The 27,456-nt window shown below is 42.0% G+C and overlaps 1 protein-coding gene across 2 annotated transcripts; it reads right to left on the minus strand.

The window, feature by feature from the left end:
* Window positions 1–27,433, minus strand: TRAF5 (TNF receptor associated factor 5; the record flags this gene model as incomplete). Of its 2 annotated transcripts, none has more annotated exons than XM_080699590.1 (10): window positions 1–578; window positions 1,247–1,415; window positions 3,183–3,323; window positions 10,957–11,049; window positions 15,484–15,558; window positions 16,120–16,197; window positions 16,797–16,961; window positions 20,535–20,636; window positions 24,916–24,973; window positions 27,216–27,433. In XM_080699590.1, the coding sequence occupies 10 exons, from the start codon at window positions 27,431–27,433 to the stop codon at window positions 1–3; spliced, it is 1,677 nt and encodes a 558-aa protein (XP_080555716.1). The 2 variants fall into 2 exon arrangements, with proteins under 2 accessions (XP_080555716.1, XP_080555715.1); XM_080699589.1 differs by having other exon boundaries at window positions 16,797–16,982.
* Between the last annotated feature and the right edge of the window lie 23 nt (window positions 27,434–27,456).

Raw genomic sequence — 27,456 nt, forward strand, 5'->3', positions numbered from 1 at the left:
TTAGAGATCCTCCAGGTCAGTTAAATCCACAGCCACTTTCAAGAACAGGGTGTCATCTTTAATGTAGGTGTTCTTGGTGTTCTCCAAAGTGGAATGAGCCACAAAGCGTGGACAGCCAGATGCGATGTTCATCTCCCCATCGGGTCTTTTAAAGCTGCTGCTATTGGGGTCAGCTTTGAAGGTCTCCACAATGTGGTTCTTTTTACCACTCTGGTCCAGAAGCATCAGGGTCACCCTCTGCCTAAATGGCCACTGCAACAGTGAGTCAAACTCTCCTCGCATCACCACAAAGTACAGAGACAGATGTGTCCCCTTCCCAGACCCGTCCCCATTCAGGTATGCTCTCGCACGGAGTCGGTAGCCACAGCGGCTGGTGTAGAAGGGCTGGCTGAAGATGGACACCGTGTGCCCATCCACTGCCTGCCTCTTTTTCATCTTGTAATCTGTCACCTTCCAAATGAGCTTCCCATTATAGCAGGCGCCTTCTAGCAGTTTAAATCGCTCTTCATTTTTATTCAGCTGTGCTTTGTGGATGTTAATGTGCGCGTCGTGTTTGTTAGTCTCTCCTTCTAAGGCAACTATAAAGGAAACAAAACAAAGATTCTATAGGCCTGAGAGATGTTTTAAAAAATTGCCCCAAGTGAGATTTTGTTACTTGACGAGAACCAGTAGAATTCTGACATCCTCAAGATGAACTGAATTCAGTGTCCACTACTTACAACAATATTAACTAAATGAATATCATGTGTTGGCAAATGGGCACCAAGAACAAGGGAGTGTGCACTCTTAAACCAAATCATGCCAAAGTGTAGAGAAGATGCTGAAAATGCCTAGCATGAACTGGTGCCATGGGCCCCACACTTTTTTCCTAACTAGGGTGCTTAGAAATAGCCAAACTCTTTCCCCTACCTAAAAATCATCCCATCACATCTCTCCCTTAGCTTTCTCATTTTCCGCTCTCCTTGAAAGTCATCACTCCTGGAGTTTCCTGCTTCTACTCCTTGCCTGTCTTTCCCTCCCCTACCGCTCCCCCGCCCCCACCCAACAGGCTTTCCTCTGTTTTTTTTTGTTTTGTTTTGTTTTGTTTTTGTTTTTTTGGCTGAGCAGCCAGAATCTCACTCTTTTCCTTCACAAATAAGAGATTCAGTCAGTGAATCTGGAGAGCTGTGACAATTTGGCAAGGGGCTTGTTTCATGAACATATGCAGACAACCCAGCCCCCAAAAGAAGTAAAATATTATACATACCTAATCTTTGATCATTGTTTTCTAACAGAGTAATTTTCTGTTTCACTGTATCAACTGCTTCCACCAAAGACCTCAGGTCAAATTTACTTTGTTGCTGGTTAACCATTTGTAATAACTGATGCACTTGAGCTTCTAGCCAAGCCGACTTGTCAATGTGACTGGCAAGAACCTTTCAGCACAAAATGGATTATAATGTTAAAAATATATATTTTTTAGTTAATACTTTAGTAATTTGTTGAGATTAAATTTTCAACTCAACATTTCACATTTAATCAATTAATCAAAACTACACAGTCCAGATGAGAGAATTCAAGAGGACCAGAGAGAAAATAATCTCCTGATTATTTTCTTCTCTTAACTCATGTTCCAAATTCTGAATTCTTCTTCACCTAATTATTAGTTCTCCCTCAATTTCTCTCCGCTGGGTTCTCTCACCCATCTTTATACATCTGTACTCTGCTTGTTTCTTATCAGTTCCTTAAAAGCTTCTCTCCCAGCCTTGTGTGGTGGCCCACACCTGTAATCTCAGTACTTGGGAAGCGGAGACAGGAGAACCATAGGTTCAAAGCCAGCCTCTGCCAATTAGTGAGACTCTCAGCAACCCAGAAAAATCCTGTTTCCAAACAAAAAATAAAAATTGGGCTGGAGGTATAGCTCAGAGGTAGAATGCCTGTGGGTTCAATCCTCAGTACAAAAAGGAAAAAAAAAAAAGCTACTCTCCCAATTCACTCCTTCTCTGCTGGAAGGCAGAGGGTGAGCTCCAACTGGCCCACCTGTTCTGGTCTAAGTAAGCACTGTGGGCAGAACAGAAGGCCCGAGTAAGGCCTAAATATTCTACTGCTCTCGTAGATGGAGAAATCACATAAAGCTACTCCACCTATGTTCTTCGTATTAGAGAAGGTCAGAATTGAGATGGTAACATATGATAGATTTCTTTTTTTCTGGACATCCCCATGCATACATTTTTACATATATACAGAAATAAATATGTATATTCAGATGTACACATGTAAATTAATATATGCTATATATGTGTGTATGTATACATATATACATTTCTCTGTGTGTGTCTAAGTATGGAAATTACATGGCTTAGATTGTTCTGGGATAATCCAAATTTCAAATATTGCCCACAAGACTTTATATCCTTCACTACAAATTTTATAAGCATGATAAAGACATTCGTTAGGAACATTTATGATTATTTAACATTTAGGATTTGCAAAGTAATTTTTGCTATTATTTTAGGGATGTTTAAAACATTTTCTTCCCAAAGGAATTAATCATTTGTTCCCTACAAAATGCTACAGATGCTCTCAAGGAATCTAAAATAGAATGAGTAATGTCGACCCAACGTTAATTAAACCCTAATTGCCATCAATTATATGAAAGTATTGTATAAGTGTTAAGTTTACTGACATTGCTAAATGTGGTGGGGTTATGGAAGAGGTGAGTTTTATTCTTAGGAAATACATACTGAAATACGTAGAGGCAAAGCAGTGCAACATTTGCAGCATAATCTCAAATGGTTCAGAAAGAACACATACTCCTGGGCATGGTGGTGCGTGCCTGTAATCCTGAGGCAGGAGGATTGCAGGTTCGCAATCAGCCTCAGCAACTAAACGAGGTCTTCTGCACTTAGTGAGACCCTATTTCAAAAAGAAAGCACGCATGCGCACGTGTGTGTGTGCAAGCACACACACACACACACACACACACACACACACACTCAGGGGAAGGGTGAAATAATGAAGTGACATCAGACCAAACACTGACAATAGGCGAATCTGAGGGGAGGACATACAGATGTTCTTTGCACCATCTTATTCTTTCAGCTTTTCTATATATTTGAAATTATTTTCATTTAAAAAGAAGAAACCCCTCACTGCTGATTAAAGGCCGGATCTTGGCTTTGCGTAGGAAGGACACTTCTCACCTGCATATTTGAGAGGAAGCTCCCATTTTTACCAAACAACTGTGCAAACTGCTTGAAATCTTTTTCGAATTTCTTTACAGTTTCTTCTAGCTGCTGGATTTTACTTTCTTTTTCTTCTAGGCTCTTATATAAGTCAGAAATCTAATAAGAAGAATGTAAATGAAGTCATCAAAAGATGCATACAATTTAAAATAGTACTTGCAGGTAGGAACTATTTTTTTATAAAAAAAAAGTATATATGCATAATTCTAGGAAAATATTTCCCAGTAGTTAAAATAGACAAAGCAAACAAAACAAAACAAAAAACAAAAGATCTACAGAATTTCTCATCAGCATGTTCTACCCCTAACCTGCTGTGATGGTTCATCCAATAGTGATAGTGACATCACCTGGCTGATTTTACTGAACTGGTTTACTTCATTCAGTATGCACTTACTAAACAAACACAGAGTATTGACCATCATATGACATAAGATGTCATATACACATGATTTCTAAAGTATTTTTTGCCAAAAAAACTTTCCAAAATAATTTCTTTTTTTGTGATACAGGGGATTGAACCCGGGGACATTCTACCTCCAAGCTACAACCCAAGTCCCACACTAATTTTTATTTTTAAACAGGGTCTTGCTAGATGGATAAGTGTCTCACTATTTGCTAAGGCTGTCCTTAAACCTGCAATCATCCTGTCTCAACCTCCCAAGTACTGAGATTATAGACATATGCCACCACACTCAGCTTTACCATATTTTAGTGAGTTTAAAACATTTTCTTATGCAGCTGGGCATGGTGGTGCATGCTTGCAATCCCAGTACTTGGGAGGCTGAGACAGGAGGATCACACAGGTTCAAAGCCAGCATCAGCTACTTAGGCTCTCAGCAACTTAGTGAGACCCTGTTTCCAAATAAAATATAAAATAGGTCTGACAGTGTAGCCCAGAGGTAGAAGGCCCCTGGGTTCCATCCCCAGTACCACACACACACACACACACACACACACACACACACATAAAATATAAAACATTTTCCTCCAAATTTCTATCATGCCATTATATTCATTAGCTCCTTTAATCTTCAAAAACCCTTATGAGTTAGGTATAAATATTGGTTCCTTTTTTCAGATGAGGAAGCAGAGGCATATAGCATATAAAGTAGGAACTACTAAGCAACCTTGAGTGGACTATTTACTGAGAAGTTGTAACTTGTGTGAGGAAAACAACCAGAAACCTAAGAGGGAGCAATCCTAGACAACTCCTTTCCCATTCCCATATCTGTTGGCTCTGCAATGCTTGCCAACGTTTTAATCCTAACATACAACACTACAAACAAAAAAGCTCAAGTCCGTTTCTTATTTCTTCTCATCTCATTTTAGTACCAGTTTAATTAACTAATTAATTAATTTAATTTTTTTTGTGGTACTGGGGTTCCTGGAAGCCCTTCTATCTCGGGCTACACTCCCAGACCTATTTTATATTCTTTATTTGGAAACAGGGTCTCTTAAGCCAGCGAGGCTGGCTCCGAACCTGTGCGATCCTCCTGTCTCTGCCTCCCAAGTGCGGGGATTAGAAGCATGCGCCACCATGCCCGGCTTAGTACCAGTTTTAACCTTTATTATTTCCCACCTGGGCTGTGGCAAATAGTTTCCTAATTGGTCCTATACCGCACCTACTCGGACATACCCAGAATGTTAAGCTCCATCGGAGGTGGGATTGGCATGGATCTCAGAGTCGAGTATAACCCAGCAATTGGATGGGTGCCTACCACTGGTAGGTGCTTGATAAATATTGAATGAATGAATGAATGAATGAATGAATGAATGCTCTCCTGTCTTCAGTCTATAATTCATATTCCCACTGTGACCAGAATACTGTTGAGACAAATCTGGTCTTGTTTCTTTCCTACTTAAATGTCTCTAGTAGATTTCTTTCGCTGGCTACCCCAGGCTACATGATCCACCCCGGCTGCCCTTTTGGTGTCATGCTCATTCATAATGTGCACTCTGCTCAGCAAGACTTCACACTCCTAGTACCAGGCCCGGTTCTCTTAGATGTTTCCTTCTTCACTTAGAAGGTACCACTTTTAAAACTGCCATTCAAGGTTACATTCTCTCAGAAATATTTTTTCACTAGTACCATCCATAAGATTCTTAACACTCTCTGAACTTGCTTTTATTGTTGTTGCTGTTTTGGTCTTTTTCCTCTATCTAACTGTTCCTTGAGACCACGTCTCATTTATATATTGATTCCTCAGGGGCTCGCATAGCAGCAGGCACACAGGGCCCTGGATACCTGATCTGTTGGATGAATGAATGCACAAAAAGCGGCAATAGCACCTGACCTCAGGCCTCAGAATCGTCTATGCAGACCCCGGGTTACAGACTTCTACCTACCCACCTGTTCAAATGCTCAGTCTTCTCTTCCCCACCCTCACCTCAAACCTGCTATTGTTCTTGTGGTGCCCATCTCAGTTAATATTCCTGTTCCCTGATGTCCAAGCTTACAGCATACCATTCCAACCATAGACTGTCTCTCAATGGCCCCTCTCCATCCCATTGGTAGGACTTTGGTCAAGCCTTCGCCACTATCTCCAGCATCTTGCTCCCAGTTAACTTTTTAATTTTATTGGTATAATTATACACAGTAGTGGGGTTCTTTATGATATATTCATTATGTATATAACATCATTTGGTAATTTCACACCCCAGTACCCCTCTTTTCCCTCCTGTCCTTCCTCCCCCTCATCTCCTTCCTCTACTCTGCTGGCCTCCCTTCTGTTTCCATGAGATCCCCTTTTCCCGTTTTTCTTTCTAGCTTTCACATAGGAGAGAAAACATACGACACTTGGCTTTCTGATTCTGGCTTACTTCATGTAACGTGATGTTCTCTAGTTCTCCGTTTCCACTTAATACTGATGCTTATTCTGTGCCAAGCACTGTGCTGAGAGCTTTAAGACATCGCATCATTTTCCCCTCACCACATCCGTGTTTACAAAGGAGAAACTGGGAAGACAGGTGAAGTAGCTTGCCCGTGCTCACAGGGATGCTCTGGGTGCAGGGCTGCAAACTCAGGTCTTCTGGCTCCAAAGTCCTCACTCTTAATCAACTGACATTCTATTACCAGCTGTCTTTCTTTTAAAAACTAAACAACTGAACCAATCTCCATTACCACAAAATCAGCGCCTTTCATAGCCAGAAAACACCATCACCAGAGAAACAAAAAAATCACCAGGCTCCAGAGAGAAAGCGGACTGAGAACAGAGCTCAGAGCCACAGAGGAGATACACTGGCCTCACGCCCGAGGACATGGCAGCAGTGCCATACTGCCGGCGGCAGCGGCGAGTTCACCGGATGGCTACAGCAAGCCGAGGCGAGCCGCTGCGGAACAGCCAGGCAGGATTTCTCGGCGCAGGGAGCATCTAAAGCTCCCAGTGGCTGAGCTCAGCACACGCTGCAGGGATTCAGAGTGGAACTCAAAACCAAGAAGAAATACGCCAACCTCACGGTCGAGGGCGTAGCAGCGGCGCCATATTGTCACCGGCGGCAACAGCAGTGAATTCACCGAGTCCAGTACAGCTACATCTGCGAACTCAAGAACAGTGAGTCAAATTGCGGACCACAGAGGAGAAATCCCAGTACTGTACTCCCTGGGACTTGACCCAGTGGGGGAGTGGCGGTGGCAGAGATATCACACCATAGGAGAACGCCCAACCTGGCATCCCCACAGTCTAAAGCAGCCTCAATCGACTCTCTGGGTCGGAGACTCTGTGATAAAACCCAGTAAAGGAGTAGTGGAGTCTGAGATACTACAGACTCGAGATCCAGAGCACCTTAAGTGAAGTCATAGTAACCCAAGGGAAGAACCCAGAGAAGGCACAAACTTCCTAAATCATGGGAAAGAGGAATAATACTGGAGCAATGAATGCCCACAACCCCACAACATCAGAACCCGATAAAACAGAAAATCAGAGATTTCTAGAAGATCAAATCAGGAAAATAACTGTAGAAATAATAGAGGTGCTTCGAAAAGAACTCAGAGAGAGCCAAAAAGAGATAAAGGATGCAATTAATGAAGTAAAGGCCTCAATTCAAAGCACAAACAACCGATTAGACCACATGGAGAACAGAATCTCGCTCTTAGAAGATGATCATTCCAAAAATGAACTCATAGTTTCTAATCTAGAAAAAGATATCCGACAGCAGGAATCTGACATTGAAGAAATATGGGCCCATTTTAAGAGAGCTAACCTAAGAATAATTGGATTAGAGGAGGGAAAAGAAAGTGAAACCAAAGGGATCAACAATCTCTTCAAGGAAGTAATAGCAGAAAATTTTCCAAACATAGAGCAAGAGGTTGATACACAGATCCAGGAAACTTATAGAACTCCCTTTAGACAGGATTGGAGAAGAGGATCCCCACGCCACATAATTGTCAAAATGACCAATGTGGAAGCCAAGCAGAGGATCTTAAAGGCAACAAAAACAAAGGGCCAAGTGACATTCAGAGGCAAACCGATTAGAATCACTCCAGACTTCCCAAACCAAGTCATGAGAGCCAGAAGGGCTTGGAGTAACATATTCCAAACTCTGAAAGAAAACAACTTCCAGCCAAAAATTTCCTACCCAGCAAAACTTTCTATCAAATTAGATGGATAAATAAGAAGCTTCCATGACAAACAGAAACTGAAGGAATTTATGTCTTCAAAACCAGCGCTACAGAAAATACTCAAAGAGATTAACCACAAAGAAATAGGTAACACACACCAGAACCAGAGAAACAAGATTTTCCATCTAACAGACAACTAAGATTGGTTATCTGTGGAGATTATTTATGTTAGTCTTTTACCTATCTCTAAATAGTATTGTTTGCCTTTATTGTTGTTAATTTTTAGGATGTCTAGTTGGAATATTAATATACCTTCAGATATAGCATTTGGAAATATTTTATCCCATTCTATTAGTAACTTTTAACCCTGTTTACATTGTCTTTGGATATACAATATTTTTTTTTATTTTTTAGGGAGTTTGTATACTCTTCTGTTGCCTGTGCCATTGAAATTATATCCAAGAAATCACTGCCAATTTCAATGTTGTGAGGTTTTATGACCCAGATTTTCTCCTAAAAGTTTATAGTCTTAAGATTTATATTTAGGTCTTTTATCTATTTTGAGTTAATATTTGTATATGGGATTAGGTAAGGGTCCAATTTTATTCTTTTCCATGTAATTATTATGTTTCAACAATATTTAGTTAAAAGATTATTATTTCCACCACCAAATGTTCATGGAAACCTTGTCAAAAATAACTTGACAATATAGGGAAGAATTTAGCTCTAGGCTTTTATTTAACTCCAATGGTTTATATATCTGCCTTTAGAATAGTACTACACTGTTTCAATTATTGTAGCTTTATATGGTTTGAAATCAGAAAATATATATCTTCTAGCTTTGTTCTTTTTCAAGATCGTTTTGGGTATCTAGAGTCCATATTCCATATTAGGATAGATTTTTTTCTGAAAAATAAATATATAAATATATGATAGTTTCACCTAAAAAAATAGAAAAAAAATATTCTCTGGTAAGAAAGAAAGTAAAAAGAAATATTGAAATGTTATCTTTAAGTCATCAAAAGCTTGGTATCAGTCAAATGAAACTGTTATGTGAGATTATCATTTTTAATTTTGGATAAATTGCTATAATACTAGATGTCAACTACTAAGCCAAGCATGGGAAGGAGGGATGGGGATGGAATGGGGTGGGGATCGGGTGGGGGCTGACTGGGCGATGTGTGCATGTATGTCTACAAAAGTTTGTATCCCACTATGATATATGAATACAGTGCACAAATAAAAAAAATAAAAAAATTTAAAAAATAAAATAAAAACTAAACAACTAGCTGGCCAAACATTTTCCTATTTTAAAATGTCCATTAGGCTGGCCATGGTGGCACACACCTGCAATCCCAGTACTTGGGAGGCGGAGACAGGAGAATCACAGGTTCACAGCCAGCCTCGGCTACTTAGTGAGATCCTGTTTCAAAATTAAGAACAAAAAATAGGGCTTGGGTTGTAGCTCAGAGGTAGAATGCTCCTGGGTTCAATCCCCAGTGCTAATAATAATAATAATAATAATAATAATAATAATAATAATATCTTCATTAGCTCCCTACTATTGACAAACATTAGTTCATACTTTTGACCTTTAAATCCATTCTGAAACAGGCAGAGTGTGCATAAATAAAACAGGAGCTGAATGAACATTTTGACACTTCTTAGCGTATTGCTGTAATCTTGATCCGACACATTGGTCTCCAGCCATTTCCTCTCTCACACCCAGGAATCCATGAACCCTAACATTCCACTTCCTTGGACCAGCATCTTCTCCTATGCTTCCCTGCCTGGACTCAAGCTCTGTCTTTCTGTGTTTCTCCTCCCCCAACACTTTAATTGACAAATATTTTCTTCCTTCAGGATGCAGCTTTGCATGTGCAGTTCTGAAATGCCTGCCTTCACTTCCCAAGTCTCTGCTGTGGCCTCTGTACCTCAGACAGAATCACCACGTGCCCCATAAGCCATTACAGCTAATCCTTCAGGTAGAGGCTGTGTCTTCCTTGACTCAGTGTCCCTAGTAATGAACACTGCCCGGCATATGGTAGGTGTCTGTTGAATGAACAAATGGATGAATGAGGCAACTGATACAGAAAGAGCTTGCAGACAGTTGCTAGGCAACATGCCTCCTACCAAAGTTACCATTTAATCAGTGTTTCTAAATGTTTTCCAGGATCTGACCCTGGACCTCACACACCCACTGTCATATGGAATCAGACATCATAAAATAATTTGTAATAGTAATATTCAAATCCTTCTTAAGGTAGGCTCTTTTCTAAATGAACTTGGAAAGTCTGATCTTCTGAGATGTTCTAACAAAAAACTTGTATAATAATAATTGCTCATTAGAATCAGCATTTATTGAGGCCTACTATGAATGCTCCAGGCACTATGACAGGCATTTGCACATATAATTTCACTTGATACCAGGTGTGGTGATGCACGCTTGTAATCCCCACGCTTGGGAGGCGGAGACAGGAGGATCGCGCAGGTTCAAAGCCAGCCTCACTGGCTTAAGAGACCCTGTTTCCAAATAAAAATATAAAAATTGGTCTGGGAGTGTAGCCTGGAGGTAGAAGGGTTTCCAGGAACCCAGTACTACCAAAAAAGTAATAATAATTTCACTTGATAACCACAGCTCAATGAAATAATAGGTATGTATGAAATAAGTATGCATTTATCAGGTTGCAAAGCTTCACAAAGGGTATTTTAGACTTCCAACAAAATTAATAAAACCCTGGAACAGTGCCTACAACAGTCTACTGTCATTTAATGGTGATACTGTTCTAATTTTAAAACACCAAACACCTACTAGGAGCCAGGTAGTAACTGACAGGTGTGTGTACAGGTTGTGGTGAGGCAGTGCCATAGACCATGAGGCACGGTGGATTTAGAGAGATGGGCTCGAGATTGAATTCTGACACAGACAGGTTAGGAGCACATCAACATTTCCTTCAGCTTAGTTACTTCATCTGTTGAATGAGGTCGGACCCAGAGATCTCAGAGGCAGCTTCCAGCGCTCATGTTCTATAACCCAATGAGCCTGTTTGTCCACTTAGTAGAGTAACATTTGTCTCCAGTTGACTTACAAAGAAAATGTAAAAATAGCCATATAGGACAGATAAATCCCAGCAATTTCACTCCCCCTATAGATGCGAGTCCTTGAAAACGTACCTGTTCTTCTAATTGAAAGTTTTTTTCTAAAACCAGGAGCATGTGGTCTGGTAAGGCTGAACGCGCGTGTTCCTGTAGGTTCCCCCGCTTATCCTTCAATGCAAAGAGAAAACAAGTCTAGTGGTTGAGAAGCTCCGAAACTGAGGGGGCCATAGGGGTATCTGGCTAATGTGGTTTAGACATATACCTATCTCTAGGTGGGTTGCAGGAAAAATGACTATACCAGGTCTCTTTTCCAGCTTTAGGATTCTACAGTATCCACAAGGCAATCTTAAATTTACAGACACAGAATCAGGCCACTGTCAAAATTCTCAGCGTTGATTTCCTTCCTCGCCCTCGAAATCATAGAATATGTTTGCAAAAAGAAATGGTAATTTCTTCTGGGATCATTAAAATATTTACTTGCAAACTACCTCTATTATTAGTAAAACCAAAAGTCAGGGTGTTTCAGGTGACCCACATATTCTAAGCAAACACTTATCAATTTCCCTTCCATTTAAGATTGCCCCTTTTGGTGACAGGCTGTCCCAAATAAAGTTCCAGAGAACAACTCCCCCAGCCATTCCTATACCTGAGGTAAGTTCTAGAATACAACCCAGCTGGAGGTTTGGGCCTAACTAAAGATCTTTTTCAGAACTGGAAAGCAATAGTGTACTTTTTGCACTAAAAGGTAAACTGTATCCTTTCTGCAGCTAAGACAACTAGTAATGTGATATATGACACATTTAGATATTCTTCATTGATTTTTAAAAGGCTTCTAATAAGATACATTTCTTCAAACCGACCACTTTCCTTCCTTCCTTCCTTCCTCCCTTCCTTCCCCCCTCCCTCCCTCCCTCCCTCTTCCATGCTGGGCATTGACCACAGGGCCTCACATATCTCACATATGCTAAGCATGTGCTCTACCACTGAGCTACACCCCCACTCCCTCAAATCGTTTTTAAAAATAAAGAAAATATGTGTTTGTGTCAAACAATATAGCAAGATGTAGAATGAAAAGCAAAAGACCACCGGGCGTGATGGCGCACACTTGTAATTCCCACGCTTGGGAAGTAGAGACAGGAGGGTTGCGCAGGTTCGAAGCCAGCGGCACTGGCTTACGAGACCCTGTTTCCAAACAAAAAGTATAAAAATAGGTTTGTTAGGTTTGTGAGTGTAGCCCAGAGGTAGAAGGGCTTCCAGGAACTCCAGTACCACCAAAAAAAAAAAAAAAAAAAAAAAAGGAAAAAGAAAAAGAAAATAAAAGACCCTAATTCCTTGGTCTTACCAGCGGTAACAAAGATATATATATATGTGTATATATTATATATATATATATATATATATATATACCTTTTAACATAAATAAAAACAGATGTCTTTAATTTTCTTTCTTTTTTTTGGTGGTAGAGAGTTCTTCTTTTATTTTTTAAATTTTATTTATATGTGGAACATACTGAAAATGGTACACATTCAGACTGTGCTTGGTGCCCTCTCCCCACCCCTGTTCTCCTTCCTCCCCTCCCAATAATGAGTGTCCAGGTTGACCATGCTATATTCATACTTTTACATATATTTGTATGTAGCTCCTCCATTAATCAACCTCAGCCTTCTTCCTCTCCTATCCTTCCATTCTAGCTTTGCTGAGATTTTCCCTCCATTATCTGGAGTCCCTCTCACTTAACATAGTATTCTCCAGATCTTTCCATTTTCTTGCAAATGGCATGATTTTGTTCTTCTTTATAGCTGAACAGAATTCCATTGTGTGTATTTCCATAATTTTGCAATCCATTCATCTGTTGATGGAGACCTAGATTGGTCCATATTTTGGCTATTACAAATTGTGCTGCTATGAACATGGGTATGCATATGTTACTGTAGTTCTCTGATTTCAACCCCTTTGGAAAAATACCCAAGAAAGGTAGAGCTGGATCATATGGTGGATCTATTCCCAGTTTTCTAAGGAATCTCCACACTGATCTCCATAGCAGCTGAAGTAGTTTGCACTCCCACCAACAGTATAAGAGAGTTCCCCTTTCCCCAAATCCTCGCCAGCATTTGTTATTTGATTTCTTTATGCTTGCCACTCTGATTGGGGGTTAGATACTTTACTCTGTTTATCAGATTCATATTATTCCAAAATATGAATATAAAATTATATGGTTGGGCCGGGCATGGTGGCACAAGCTTGTAATCCCAGCATTCAGGAGGCTGAGACTGGAGGATTATGGTTCGCAGACAGCCTCAGCTACTTAGTGAAGCCCTCTGCAACTCAGTGAGACCCTGTTTCAAAATAAAGAATAAAAAAAAATAGGGTAGGGGGTGTAGCTCAGAGGTTGAATGCCCCTGGGTTCCATCTCCAGACCGGCAAAATAAATAAATAAATAAATAAATAAATAAATAAATAAATAAATATTATATGTTTGGAACTTGGTGATGGACTACAGGTTGTTTTTTAGTTTGAGGCAGGAGTTTGCTATAAAACCAATATTATAATATGCACTGTGTGTGTGTGTGTGTGTGTGTGTGTGTGTGTGTGTGTGTGTGTGTGTGATCACTGTATACTTATGAAAAGATATCTGGGACATAAAGTTATAGCAGTAGAATTGCAAGGTTAACATATGGGTTCATAGATATAACTAAACTACTCTCAAAAAGAGTTGGATATCATAAAATGTGTTAACCTTGTTAATTTGGTGGTGAAAATTATATGTCTTATTATGATTTATATTTGTTTAAGAATGAAATCGGGGTACATTTTCTTATATCTATCAACCAATTTAATTTTTTCTGGAACTGCTCATATGCTCATATTACTTTTTTGCTTATTTTTCTACTAAGTCGAATAATTTATTTACATGTAAGAATTCTTTGTATATTAAGAAAATAGCTGCCCTTTTGGGTCTGTCATATGTTATTAAATTTCCCCTCCAGTTTGTGGTTTGCCATTTAACTTAATTTATGGTATTTATAAAATCATATGGTAGTTTTAAATATTTGTGATTAAACTTATCAAAATGATGGCTTCTGGCCTTGCATTAGTCATATAAGAAAGGTCTTCCGTATTTTTTTTTTTATAATTTTTTTGGGTGGTACTGGGGGTAGAACCCAGGGGCTTTTCTACCTCTGGGCTATACTCCCAGACCTATTTTATACTTTGTTTGGAAACAGGTCTCACTAAGTTGCTGAGAGCCTCAGTAAGTAGCTAAGACTGGCTTTGAACCTGTGCAATCCTCCTGTCTCAGCCTCCCAAGTACTGGGGTTATAAGCATGCACCACCACGCCCTGCTAGGGCTTCCTTATTTTAAGAGTGAAAAAATTCACCTATTTTTTCTTCTATTATTTTTATGATTTATTCTGGAGTAACATTAGATTTGCAGAAAATAGTGAGTGACAATACACAGCATAATATATTTCAATATCTAAAATTTTGATTCAACTGGGTGATGTGTGCATGTGTGTCTACACAAGTTTTTTTATCCCATTATGATGTAAGAATACAATGCACCAATAAAAAATATATAAAAAAATTTTTTTTTGATTCATCTGGAATATGGTAAAAGGACTAAAGCAGGTATCAAACTTTCTTTTTTATTCAAATTATATAATTTGTTGGGTAACTATTTTAAAGGTATCAAATCACTTTGCTTCAAAATACTTAGGATTTGTAATCATGGGAGGAATGAAGGCCCCAAAACCTGGTAGAAGTAAAGCCAGAATTAGAAATACCTACTGTGATGGTTAATTCCATGTGTCACCTTTCTAGGCTATGGGGCCAGGTTGTTTGGTCAAAACTAGTCCTGGTGTTGCTAAGGTATTTTGTAGATGACAGTATATGAAGGTATTCTGTAGCTGAAGGTATGTGAAGGTATTTTGTAGATGTGATAAAAACATCAGCTGACCTTAGGTGAAGATCACTCATCTGTCATGTGAATGGGCCTCATCCAGTCAGCGGGAGGCCTTAAGAGCAGACTTAAGAGCAAATACTAAAGTTTCCTGAAGAAACACTTCTCAAGATTGCAACTTGGGAACATCAGCCGGAGTTTCCAGATTGCTGGCCTGCCCAACCCCCCACAGCTGCAGGAGCAATTCCTTAAAACAACTCCTTGACGTGTGTGTGTGTGTGTGTGTGTGTGTGTGTGTGTGTGTGTGTGTGTGTTATATAGGTTCTGTTTCTCTGAAGAACACCAATGTCATTACAGTCTTCTTTTGTGTGGGGGTGGGGGGCACAGGGATTGGACCCTGGGGGCCTTCTACCTCTGAGCTACACCCCCAGTCCTTTTTTGTTTTCTGTTTTGAAACAGGGTCTCACTAAATTTCTGAGGACCTCGCTAAGTTGCTAAACCTGGCCTCAAATCTGCTGTCCTTCTGTCTCATCCTCTAAGTACTAGGATTGCAGGGGTACATCACCAGGTCCAGCTCAGTTAGAGTCTTAGAGTTCTCAAAATGGCATATCTATTTGTGTCTTGGAGTCAAAGAGTAAAATGGACTTGCCAATTAAATTACACAGCAGAATGTAGAGAAAGGAACAAAAGAGCTATCCCATACCTTTACAGTACAGCCGTAGTGTTTAAAAGGACAGTCTTGTTCTGCTTCAGGACACACACCCAGATGTTCATTTACCTACAAAATGAACAGCCTTGAGCTATGGAAACTCACCACCAATTCTCCAACTACCTGGTAAAGTGCAGCAAGCGGGAGCCAAGGTGGCTGGGGGGGGGGGGAGGACAAGAGGGACAAGCCGAAGCAGAGCAGTTGGCAAGGAAGAGCTAAGATGAAAACTAGGAAAAGTTCGTGCTGGGCGTGGTGGGTGGCGCGTGCTTATAATCCCAGCACTCAGGAGGCTGGGACGGGATGATCTCAGGTTCACAGCCAGCCTCAGCAACTTAGGGAGGCCCTCTGCAACCTAGTAAGACCCTGTTTCAAAATAAAAAATAGGTCTGGGAGTATAGCTCAGAGGTAGAAAAGCCCCTGGATTTAATCCCTAGTGTACATACACACACACACACACACACACACACACACACACACACACGCGGGAATGGGGAGGGAGAACAGAGACACATATATCACAGGGATGATTTAAACCCCAGGTTTTTGCTTATAGGATTTTATTAAACACACACTATGATTGCTTAAAATGTATCTTACATAGAATCTATGAAGAGGATTACTTATAGTCACCTTGGTTCTTGGAATCATCTGCAAACATTTGTTGGGACAAGACACTGGGTACTCAGGACACAAATTTCCTTCATGATTCTGAAACAGAAAGTGCAATGAAACGAAGCCCAGGGTTTCCTTCTCTGGCCTTGCAGTAACTGCAGACATTTCCCTTTGGAAAGAAAGATCACACGGCTTGCTCTCCACAGGAACTTATGGCCTAATTTCCAAAAAAAATATTAATGATATCTGCTTTCTGGGTATAAACCAACTCAATTTAAAAAATAAGATTTCCGATCATGCCAAAAGAAGGCAGCCTGAGGAATGACCGGTGTGGCCCCCTTGGTGCATGCAAAAGATACCCATGGTCTCTTTTCGTGCCCACGCCCTGCTTCTCCAGCTAGATTGCAGGATCTGGACGGCGGCCATGAACACACCTCCCTGTGCCTCAGGCCTTGCACACTCCCTCCCCACTATACAGCAGGTGCTCCAGTGCTATTTCTGCCCATGATAAATGAAGAGTGCTTCTGGCGAGCTTCTGGCAGAGGGCTTTGAGCTTTAAACAGAACTCTCAGATCCCTCATCCTATGGACTTGTTTCTGTGCAGAAATGCAGAAACCTGCTTCTGGTGTCCCACCCATTTACACTGTGACCACTCAGGCAGAACACAGCCCCCTAAAGATAAAGGTTCTTTTTACCTGCAGACTGATGACTACCACATCCTTCTTGCAATAAAGGCATTTCTCCTCTCGAAACTGACAGTGCGTGCTCAGATGTTCTTTCAGGTCTTTGCGGAGGACTGCTTCCCGACAGTTCTCATTAGAGCACTGCACTGCTTCCAGTGAACACTGCTGGAGGTGTTCCTGCAGCACAGAGGACACAGGCTGGTGGGACCGGTGGGAGGGGCGGCCGCGCCCTTGAGGCCAAAGAAGAGGGGTGCGGCCCAGGGCTGGGCAGGAGGAGCCACCTCTCCCCAGGCTGTCGCAGAGGCCACCAGCTTCCCTGTTAAAGAGAGAGCCTGGGCAGAGGCTGCGGAAGTCAGCCTTGGTTGGTGGGAATTAGGAGGAGAGGGGAAAATGGGGAAAGGGAAGATTTTTGTTTTTTGATGTTCTGAGAAACTGCTTATAATCACAAGTCAGTCCTTGGCTATTTTCCTTAGGCTTGCCAATTCATTGGCCAGTTACTCAGGGACATTTTTACTAGTTTTATTTGCTTGCCATCCTCATACCCTAGCACATTATTTGGGTCCCTGCATAGTAGATGGTAAAAGACAGAACAGAAGGAAGAAAAGGAAGGAGAGGAGGGCATATATCCTAACTCAATGAAGAGAGGGCAGGGATGAAGAGGAAGAGTAGGAAGGGAGCGGACACTATTCTAGAAGTAGTAAAGAAAAGAGAAAAGGAAACACAGGCTCATGGGGCAAAGGGCAGCTGGGTATGGTCAGATCTGTAAAATCAGAAAAAAAAATTTTATTTTGCATGGGAATTGAACCCAGGGGCATTCTATCTCTAAGCTTTACTCCTAGCCCTATTTTATTTTTTATTTTGGAAAAGAGCCTAAGTTGCAGAAAGCCTTGTTGAGATTAGATAGATAGGTAGTTTTGTACTAGAATGGAACCCAAGGACCTTCTAACTACAAGCTATAAACCAGCCCTATATTATTTATTTATTCTTTAAATTTAAAAGTGTCTTGCTAAGTTGATGAGAACCTCACTAAATTGCTGAGGCTTACCTTGAATCTGTAAGCCTCCTGTTTCAGCCTCCCAAATACTGGAATTACAAGCATGTGCCATCACACCCAGCTAGGAAATATTCTCAACCAGAATACTAGAGATCAGTGGTAAGGACAGTGTTCATTCCAGCATTCTTAACAGTCTGGATTTTTAAAAGCAGGCATATCTCAATAAAAACCACGGTATCACTGCAAGTTATTGTGATGCTGGCAAAGTACCAAAATCTTAGTAAGCTTATCTGACTGTAAGATCCTTTTTATTATTTATTTATTTATTTATTTATTTATTTATTTATTTATTGTAGTACTGGGTGTGAAACCCAGGAACTTTCCTACCTTTGGGCTATACTCCCAGACCTATTTTATACTTTATTTGGAAACAGGGTCTCACTAAGTTGCTGAGAACCTCACTAAGTACCTGAGGCTGGCTTCAAACCCGTGCAATCCTCCTGTGTCAGCCTCCTAAGTGCTGGGATTACAAGCGTGCGCCAGCACGTCCGGTTTGTAATATCCTTTTAAACAGTGTTCACAAGCTAAGACCTATGGTCCAAATCTGGCCTGCTACTTGTCTTTTAAATAAAGATTTATTGTATGCCTTTCATTCACATACTGTCTTATGGCCCCTTTCTCTCTACAATGGGAGAGCTGGGGAGTTGCAACAAAGGATGTATATATAGTCTGCAAGCCTAAAATGTTTATTGTTTATCTCTTAGCAGAGACAGTTTCCTGCCCCTTCTCTAAAAGAAATAGCAGTGAACAACTTTTCAATAGCAGAATAAAAATTATAGCCATTTCTTTTGCCTCGAAACAAATGGTGATGACAACTGGAATCAAAATCTCCAAAATTCACTGATACTGATACTGTTCTTCAATTTTCATCAAAATAGTCGACACTCATCAAAACTCTGCTGCTTCTAAGATCTTACACTTTACCATGCAAGGGGACCTGGAACGAGGGGAAATAAAACAGGTGGAAAGAAAGCAGCCTTTCTCCAGTAGCCTGTGATCTGGTCACTGCAGCTGTTCAGTGGTTCATTTGAGACTCGTTTCCTATTCAGCCTTAGTGACAACAAAGCTGGAAAAGAGGCCTCGCTCTAGGACCCATCCCACGAAGCAAGTGGCAAAGGATGTTCATGAGAAAGCAAGGGTGTTCTGTCACCCTCCAAAGCAATCCCTGGGGTAAGGGAAAAAATCTTTTGCACATGTATTGCCTCAGTTCCTGGGAGGTTTGGACGCTCAGTAAAGAAAAGGCTGAATCATTTGAAGTATGCATTTCACAGTGTGTGGGTGTGAGGGGGAACTTTCATCAGCCTCCAGGCAGTCCCCTGGAAACTGGAAATGCCTGAGTCTTAGTCATTGATAGTGTGATCAAACCTGATGCAGGCCTGGCCACACTTTTAACTTCCCATTAACAGCCTTTCCCCACAGGACAAGGAATTCATTCCCCTTCCTCTACACTTCCCCTACTCCTGTTCATTTGCATCTCCTATCAACATTTCCCCTTTAAACCACATCCTATCTCTTTCTTGGTCTGCATGCTCTGCCCCACATCATAAACCCCGCAAGGTCAGGGCCCACGCGCCACAGCAGGTGGGAGAGAACACGCTCTTCAGGAGGGACCCTCACAGTCATGCCTTTCAGCAGCCAATCCTGGATTCCACCTCCTTCATAGCACCCAAAATGCTACATCCTTGCTTGAGTGTTCTTTGAACCTGCACATCCACACCCTCTTTTTAGGTTTGGCAATCCCTAACCCTCCACTTAGAGTCTAGTATATATAGCTCGGCTTCTCCCTGTGCTCCATACAGAACGAACTTCTTCCTTTATAACTCAGCCCTTGGTGTGCTGCAGCCTTGCTGCTCACTGCATTGCTGGTCTGGGAATCTTTTGGGGACAAGCCAGGGAATCCCTTTATTTTACCTGGGAACTGTCACATGGAGGGTTTTAATGAATGTCATGGAAAGACAGTAGAGGCAAATACCGGTCATGAGTGTACCAATATTAGGAATAGCTTAGGAATATGATTATTAATATATTCCAAAAATTGGGAGAGGGGTAAATCTGTGAAAGGACTTGGTTTCTGCCTAAAATCAGGCAACGATTCCAATGTAAATTAACCTAGCTAAAGGTAGTTAGCAAGTCTATAGGAGAGGGGAACTAGGCCTTTCTCTGTCTAAAGACAGAGCTACAAGATTAGCTAATCTAGCTAGGATAGACCTTCAACCTTCATGAAAGGAGACACCTTGCCACACATTGCTGGGGGAGGTACCTTACAGGGTAAGGGGAGGTATGTTACAGGGACGATTACTATGTCAGAATTACGTAAACAAGATGGAGGTCATGGGTATAAAAAGTCGGGTCCACGTGCTCTATCTTTGGGTGGTGAATTGGCTCGAACCAATTCCCCCCATGCCATTTGCATGGGGCTGTAACTATCTTCTGTGTTTCTATCTTTTTAATAAACTTCTTTAAATCTTCAGCAAGTGTCCGAGCTATGTATACTTATCCTTAGCTCAGGACAAGAACCGCATTTTTTGTTTTTTTTTCTGGTTTTGGTTGTTTTGGGTTTTGTTGTGGTTTGAGGAAAATTGTGTCCGGGACCCTAACAGGGGTCCCCGGGGACAGTTTCCCCAAAACCATAACATTCCCACACCATAACTTATTTCACCGTAACATATTTCACTGGAACAATGAGCAATACCAACCTGGTACCGTCCAAGAATCATCTTAGCATTACACCCAGGAGCATTTCTGCAATACACATATAAGTTAAGGACTTCTCTTTTGCAGCAATTGTCCTTAAACACCTGAAAGATAATCGATAGGTCTTACTTCAACACATAACAGCAATGCAAGTGAGGCTATTATTAGTTTGATCTTCGGGCATATCTCAAAAGATGGGTGGAAACTTCCAGATGGTGGTTGGAATGGAAATAGCACACTCACCACCACACTAAAGGAAAGGCTGTCTCAGATACATAGAGCCGACAAGCCTGGTAACTCAATATTCTGGCACAGCAGGCTGCAGAAAGGAAATCTCATGATGAACATCCCTGGCTGTGGCCAGGGGTGATGCTTTCAGTTTCCAGACCCAGGGTAAATCCCAGAGTGTCAGGGAACCCGGCCGGGCTCACCTGCTGTTTCAGAACAAGTCAGGGGTTGGCAAGCTCTCTGAAAATGGTCAGACTAAGTATTTTCAGTTTTGCAAGCCACACCCTACCATCTTTGTTGCCTCACTTTAACTTTTCCATACATAATATGTAAAATGAACAGGCATAGCTGTATTCCAATGGCACATTATTTATGGGCACTGAAATTTGAATTTCATATTATTATTATTATTATTTTGGTACTCTGGATGGAACCCAGGGGCACTCTACCTCCAGCCCTATTTTTTGGTTGTTCATTTTGAAACAGGGTCTCACTGAGTTGCAAAGGGCTTCAGTAAGTAGCTGAGGCTGCCCGCGAACCATGATCCTCCTGTCTCTGCCTCCCGAATGCTGGAATTACAAGTGCCATCTCCGCCTGGCTCATATTATTTTCATGTGTCACAAAACAGAGCTCTTGTTTTTTAAAATAAATTTTTATTTTGAAATTCAACAACTATTTAAAAAAGTAAAAACCATTTTCTTAGGTAAGAGTCCATACAAAAAAACCAGAAAACAGGTAGTGGATGGAATTCGCCCCAAAGTAATAGTATGCCAACCCATGACCTTGTGGGTTATACAGGCACTAAGCACAGTAGAGCTGTCTGGATTTGGGGCTGGGGTGGGAATTTGCAAAACGCATCCTAAGGAGTTTATTTATTTTTTATTTATTTATTTTTTGTGGTACTGGGCTTCCTGGAAGCCCTTCTTCCTCCGGGCTACACTCCCAGATCTATTTTTACATTTTTATTTGGAAACAGGGTCTCTTAAGCCAGGGCGCGCGGCTGGCTTCGAACCTGCGTGATCCTCCTGTCTCTGCCTTCCAAGCGTGGGGATTACAAGTGTGCGCCACCACACCTGGCCCATCCAAAGGAGTTTAAAGAAGGAGCAAGCAGCTGGGCATAGTGGCACACACAGGCTTGTAATCCCAGTACCTGAGAGGCTGAAACAGGAGGATCTCAGGTTTGTGGGCAGCCTCAAGTACTTAGTGAGGAACTCCGCAACTTAGTGAGACACTGTTTCAAAATAAAAAATAGGACTGGGGGCTGTAGCTTGGAGGTGCTCTTGGTTTCCATCCCCAGTACCGAAAAAAAAAAAAAAAAAAAAAAAAAAAAGCAAGCACATCAGACCAGGTATTCAGGGAAAGCTTCCTAGAGGAGATGAAGTTTGAAAGTCCTACAACAGAATATTAGAGGAAGAAAACTGAATTTAATTAAGGGAGGTCTTAAGGGAGAAAATCTTCGTGATCATGAGTTAGACATTTTCTTAGATATAACACCACAAGAACAAACAACCAAAAAAGAAAATAACTTAATGAAAATGAAACTTTTTGTAGTTCAAAAGATATCATTGAGAAAGGGGAAAGAAGCCAGGTGTGGTGGTGCACGCTTGTAATCCCAGCATTTGGGACCCTGAGTCAGGAGGATCACAATTCACAGACAGCTTCAGCTACTTGGTGAGGCCTTCTGCAACTTAGTGACAACCTGTCTCAAAATAAAGAATAAAGCCAGGTGTGGTGGCACACGCTTGTAATCCCCGCACTTGGGAGGCAGAGACAGGAGGATCCCGCAGGTTCGAAGTCAGCTGTGCTGGTTTAGGAGACCCTGTTTCCAAAAATTAAAAAAAAGTATAAAATCGGTCTGGGAGTGTAGCCCGGAGGCAGAAGGGCTTCCAGGAACCCCAGTACCACCAAAAAAATAAAAAATAAAATAAAAAATAGGGATGGGGGTATAGCTCTAAGGTAGAATGCCCCTGGGTTCCATTCCCAATACTGGAAAAAGAAAAAAGAAAAAAGAAAATCGAAAGAACCTACAGAAAGAAAAATATTTGCAAATCATATATCTGATAAGGAATGTGTACCCAGAATATATGGAGAACAACTCAACAATAACTGAATTAAAAAAGAGGCAAAGGAACTGAATAGGCATTTCTACAAAGAACACACACAAGTAGTCAATAAGAACATGCAAAGATATTTGACAGCATTAGCCATCAGAAAAAGCACATTGAAACCACTAGATAAATACAGCTGCACACCCACCAGGAAGCTATGATAAGAAAGACTTAAAGCCGGGCGTGGTGGCACACGCTTGTAATCCCCGCGCTTGGGAGGCTGAGACGGAGGACTGCACGGGTTCGAAGCCAGCCTCAGCAACTTAGTGAGACCCTGTTTCCAAATAGAATATAAAAATAGGTGTGGGAGTATAGCCCGGAGGTAGAAAGCCTCTGGTTCCACCCCCAGTACCACACACACACACACATACACACACACACACACACACACACACACACACACACAGACTTAGAATAGTTATTTTTTTTAATATTAGTGCTAGGAATTGAACCCAGAGACCGGAAGATCAAGGTTCATGGACAGCCTCAGCTACTTAGTGAGGCCCTCTGCAACTTAGTGAGGCCTGTTTTCAAATAAAGAATAAAAAAAAATAGGGAAGGGGAAGGGAGTATAGGTCGGAGGTCGAATGCCCCTGGTTTCCATCCCCAGACCCGCAGGATCTGGAGAAGTGAGAACCCATATACGTTGCTGATAGGAAAGTGTGAAATGGTGCCATTTTTTTGGAAAAGAGTCTGGCAGTTCTCTCGATTTTAACACAGAGTTAACCATATGACGTAGTAATTCCATCAGGTGTATACCCAAAATAAATACATAAGTCCATATAAAAACTTGCATATGAATGTTTATAGCAGAATTATTCAGTATAGTCCAGAAAGAGAAACAACCCACTGTCCATTAACTGGTAAATAGATAAACGAAATATGGTATATCAGAAGAAACAGTATTTGTCAATAAAAAGGAGTTAAGTGCTGATACATTCTACAACAACATGGATGAACCTTGGAGACATTATGCTAAGAGAAAGAACCCAGACACAAAAGGCCATGTATTACATGACTCTGTTTATAGGAAATACTCAGAATAGGCAAATCCATAGAAGCAGACACTAGGTTAATGGTTTCCAAGGGCTGAGAATCAGGAGTAACTATCAATGGACATGGGTTGTCTTCTTATGATGACAAAATTTTTTTTTTTTTTTGGTGGTACTGGGGTTCCTGGAAGCCCTTCTACCTCCGGGCTACACTCCCAGACCTATTTTTACATTTTCATTTGGAAACAGGGTCTCCTAAGCCAGCGCGTGCGGCTGGCTTCAAACCTGCGCGATCCTCCTGTCTCTGCCTCCCAAGCGCGGGGATTACAAGCGTGCGCCACCACGCCCGGCTATGATGACAATATTTTTGATACTGAATAGTATGATGGCTGACATCATACTATTCTCTGTCAACACATTCAAACCCACTCAGTTGTGCATTTTAAGAGGTAAATATTGCCAGGTGTGGTGGTACATACCTGTAATCCCAGTACTTGGGAGACTGAGACAGGAGGATCACAGATTCAAGGCCACCCTTGGCAACTTAGTGAGGCCCTCAGCAACTTGATGAGACCCTGTTTTGAAATAAAAAATAAAATAGGGCTGGATGTGTAGCTCAGAAGTAGAAAGCCCTTTGGCTCAATCCCTAGTACCACAGGGGGAAAAAAGTAAAATTTCATGGTATGTAAATAATATTTCAATAAAGGTGTTAACAAACATAATAATAAAAGAGAATTTTAGGGATTACTTAGATGAGAAGGTGAAATTCAGAAAACAGAATGTTTCTCTTCCCCTAGTGGCGGCCCAAGTGGCTACAGCTGGTGTAGGACAGGTTGAAGAGGAAGCAAGAGAGGAGACCTGGGGAGGGGAGTGTCAGTCAAGACCCACGGGAGCGGGACAGGGTCTGACCTGAACCCACAGCAGAGGAGCACGAACTCCGGGGATGGCCCCCTTGACCACTCTCCTGCTCCAACCTTCAGGTCCAATTCAACCCAGGGCCTGGCTTTTTCTCCTTCACCCAGAGAGCTGCAAAGCCAAAGCAGTAATTTTCTTACCTCCTGAGATTTGATAACCTCCTTATCTACAGGGCAGATTGGTACTGTATTTAATTCTCTGTAAGGAAAAATAAAAATAGAACCAAAGTTAGGTGTTTTTATTTTTTATTTTTTTTTTGAGGTATTAGGGATGGAACCCAGGGGCGTTCTACCTCTGAGCTGCACCCCCAGCCTTACACCCCCTATTTTTTATTCTTTATCTTGAAACAGGGTCTCACTGAGTTGCAAAGAGCCCTCATTAAGTAGCTGAGGCTGTCCGTGAACCACGATCCTCCTGTTTCAGCCCCCTAAATGCTGGGATTACAAGCATGGGCCACCATGCCCAGCTCAAAGTTAGGTGTTTAACTTCAACAGAGCCTCTGAGAGCAGCTGGGCATTCCAGTTACACGTGCTTTCCCAACTGCTCAGCTGTTCTCTACCCAGAAGGCTCTCTATGCCCCTCCATCAGCTGCTCATCAGTTGGCCTGAAAAGTTCTTATTCATCCTTCAGGGCACAGCAAAACACAGAGTCCCTGGCCAGGGCGAAGTGCCCCAAACCTGTCTCCTTCACTAGACTGGGATAGTCCAGACAGTGGGCACTGGGTCCTGTTCCACGCTATACCTCTAACTCTTCTGTTCCCTGTTCTGGAACTTATCTGAGCAAAGTGCCTGGGATGTACAGGTGCTGAATGCACAGACATGTGAATGAGAATGTGATAACTCATTTCAGAGCCCTATTGCTCCCTGTAGAGGCCCCCAAAGTCAGCGTCCTCATCTCTCCTAGTCTCCTCTTTCAAAATGGCTAACCTAGCTGCTATAGTTTGGATGTTGAGGGTCTCTCAAGATCTATGCGTTAAAGGTTTGGTCCCCGGGGTGGTACCACTGGGAGATAGTAGAACTTATAAAAGGGCCTGGTGGGAGGAAGTTAGGTTGATGGGGATAGTGAGACCCAAGCCCCTTCCTTTCCTCTATTTTTCCTTTGTTTCCTAGTTGATAAGGTGAGCATCTGTGTGTGTGTGTGTGTGTGTGTGTGTGTGTGTGTGTGTGTGTGTGAGAGAGAGAGAGAGAGAGAGAGAGAGAGAGAGAGAGAGAAGAGAGAGACAGAGAATGGGTGTGTATGTTACTGTTGGTTGAACCCAGGAGCATTCTTCCATTCTAACTCCAAGTTACATCCCCAGACCTTTTGCTTTGTTTTAAAGCAGAGTCTCACTGGGCGTGGTGGTGCACACTTGTAATCCCAGTACTTGGGAGGCTGAGACAGGAGGATCGCAGGTTCACAGCCAGCCTCAGCTACTTAGTGAGGCCCTCCCCAACTTAGTGAGACTGTTTCAAAACAAAGAATAAAAAATAGGGCTGGAAGTGGAGCTCAGGGGTTGAATGCCTCTGGGTTCAACCTCCAGTACCACAAATAAGATAAATTAATTAATTAATTTAAAAAGAGGGTCTCGCTAGGTTGCTGAGCATCTTTCTAAGTGGCTGGCTTTGAACCTGTGATCCTCCTGTTGTCAGCCCCCCAAGACCTGAGATTATGGCATGTAAGGGAGGACTTTTGCTCCAGCAAGGGCTCCTACCAGAATGTGCTGCCTTGCCATAGGCCTAGAACAGCAGTGCCAACTGATCATGCCCTGGAACCCCCAAAACTCTGAGCCAAAATAAGCCTTTCCTTTTTATAAGTTAATCATCTCAGGTATATTGTTAATCGTGATGAAAACCTGACTAAGACTCAGATTAGTCACAGGGTATACAGCTGCCTGGGAGTGAGTGGATAGCAGTTACAGCAGCAAGGTCCCTTACTGAGGCAGTAGCACCTCTGTGTTAAGGCAAATCGGTCAGGACAACTACCACAAAGACGCTGTAAGAAGCAGGCCCTTCCTGACAGCCAACGAACTGAGCATCCAGGTCCACTCCTCCATGCAAAAATATATAATGTGGAATTGTTTTTGTTTATTTTGGTGTTGGGGATTGAACTCAGCGTTGTTCTACCTCCAAGCCCCACCCTAAACCTTTTTTATTTTGAAACAGGGTCTCACTAAGTTGCTGACCCTGGCCTCAAATCTACAATTCTCCGGTTTTAGCCTCCCAAGTACTGGGATTACTGGTATACAAACCCAGGCCCTGCTTAGTGTACATTTAAAGAAAGGTGAATATATATGTAAAAACTGGAGGCCCTGGGAAAGCTCCTCCTATCTGTGGCTCTGTGGCCAACCACAGCAATTCCCCAAACCATGATTACTGTTGAGTGGCACAGCTGAGTCTTCAGTGCCAGGAGCACCCTGCTGGCCTGGCCCGCGTGGTCGGAGCTGCAGACCCTGGCTGCTCACCTCAGGGACAGGATGCAGTGCTGGCAGAAGCGGTGCCCACAACCAGTCTGGTGAGGGTTGTGGAGCACCGAGTGGCAGAAGGCGCATTTGTAGCGCTCTTCCAGTTGCTCCACAAACTGATACTCTGTGTTGGGCTCGAAGTCCAAGGAAATGGAGCTGCTGGAATTCTGGCGGATGAATCCGCAGGGGACTCCTCCTTGCTCCTCTGAATAAGCCATTCTGGAGAGTCTGGGGGAAAGAA

The sequence above is a fragment of the Muscardinus avellanarius genome (genome assembly GCF_963383645.1).
Source record: "Muscardinus avellanarius genome assembly, chromosome: 7".
NCBI lineage: Eukaryota > Metazoa > Chordata > Mammalia > Rodentia > Gliridae > Muscardinus > Muscardinus avellanarius.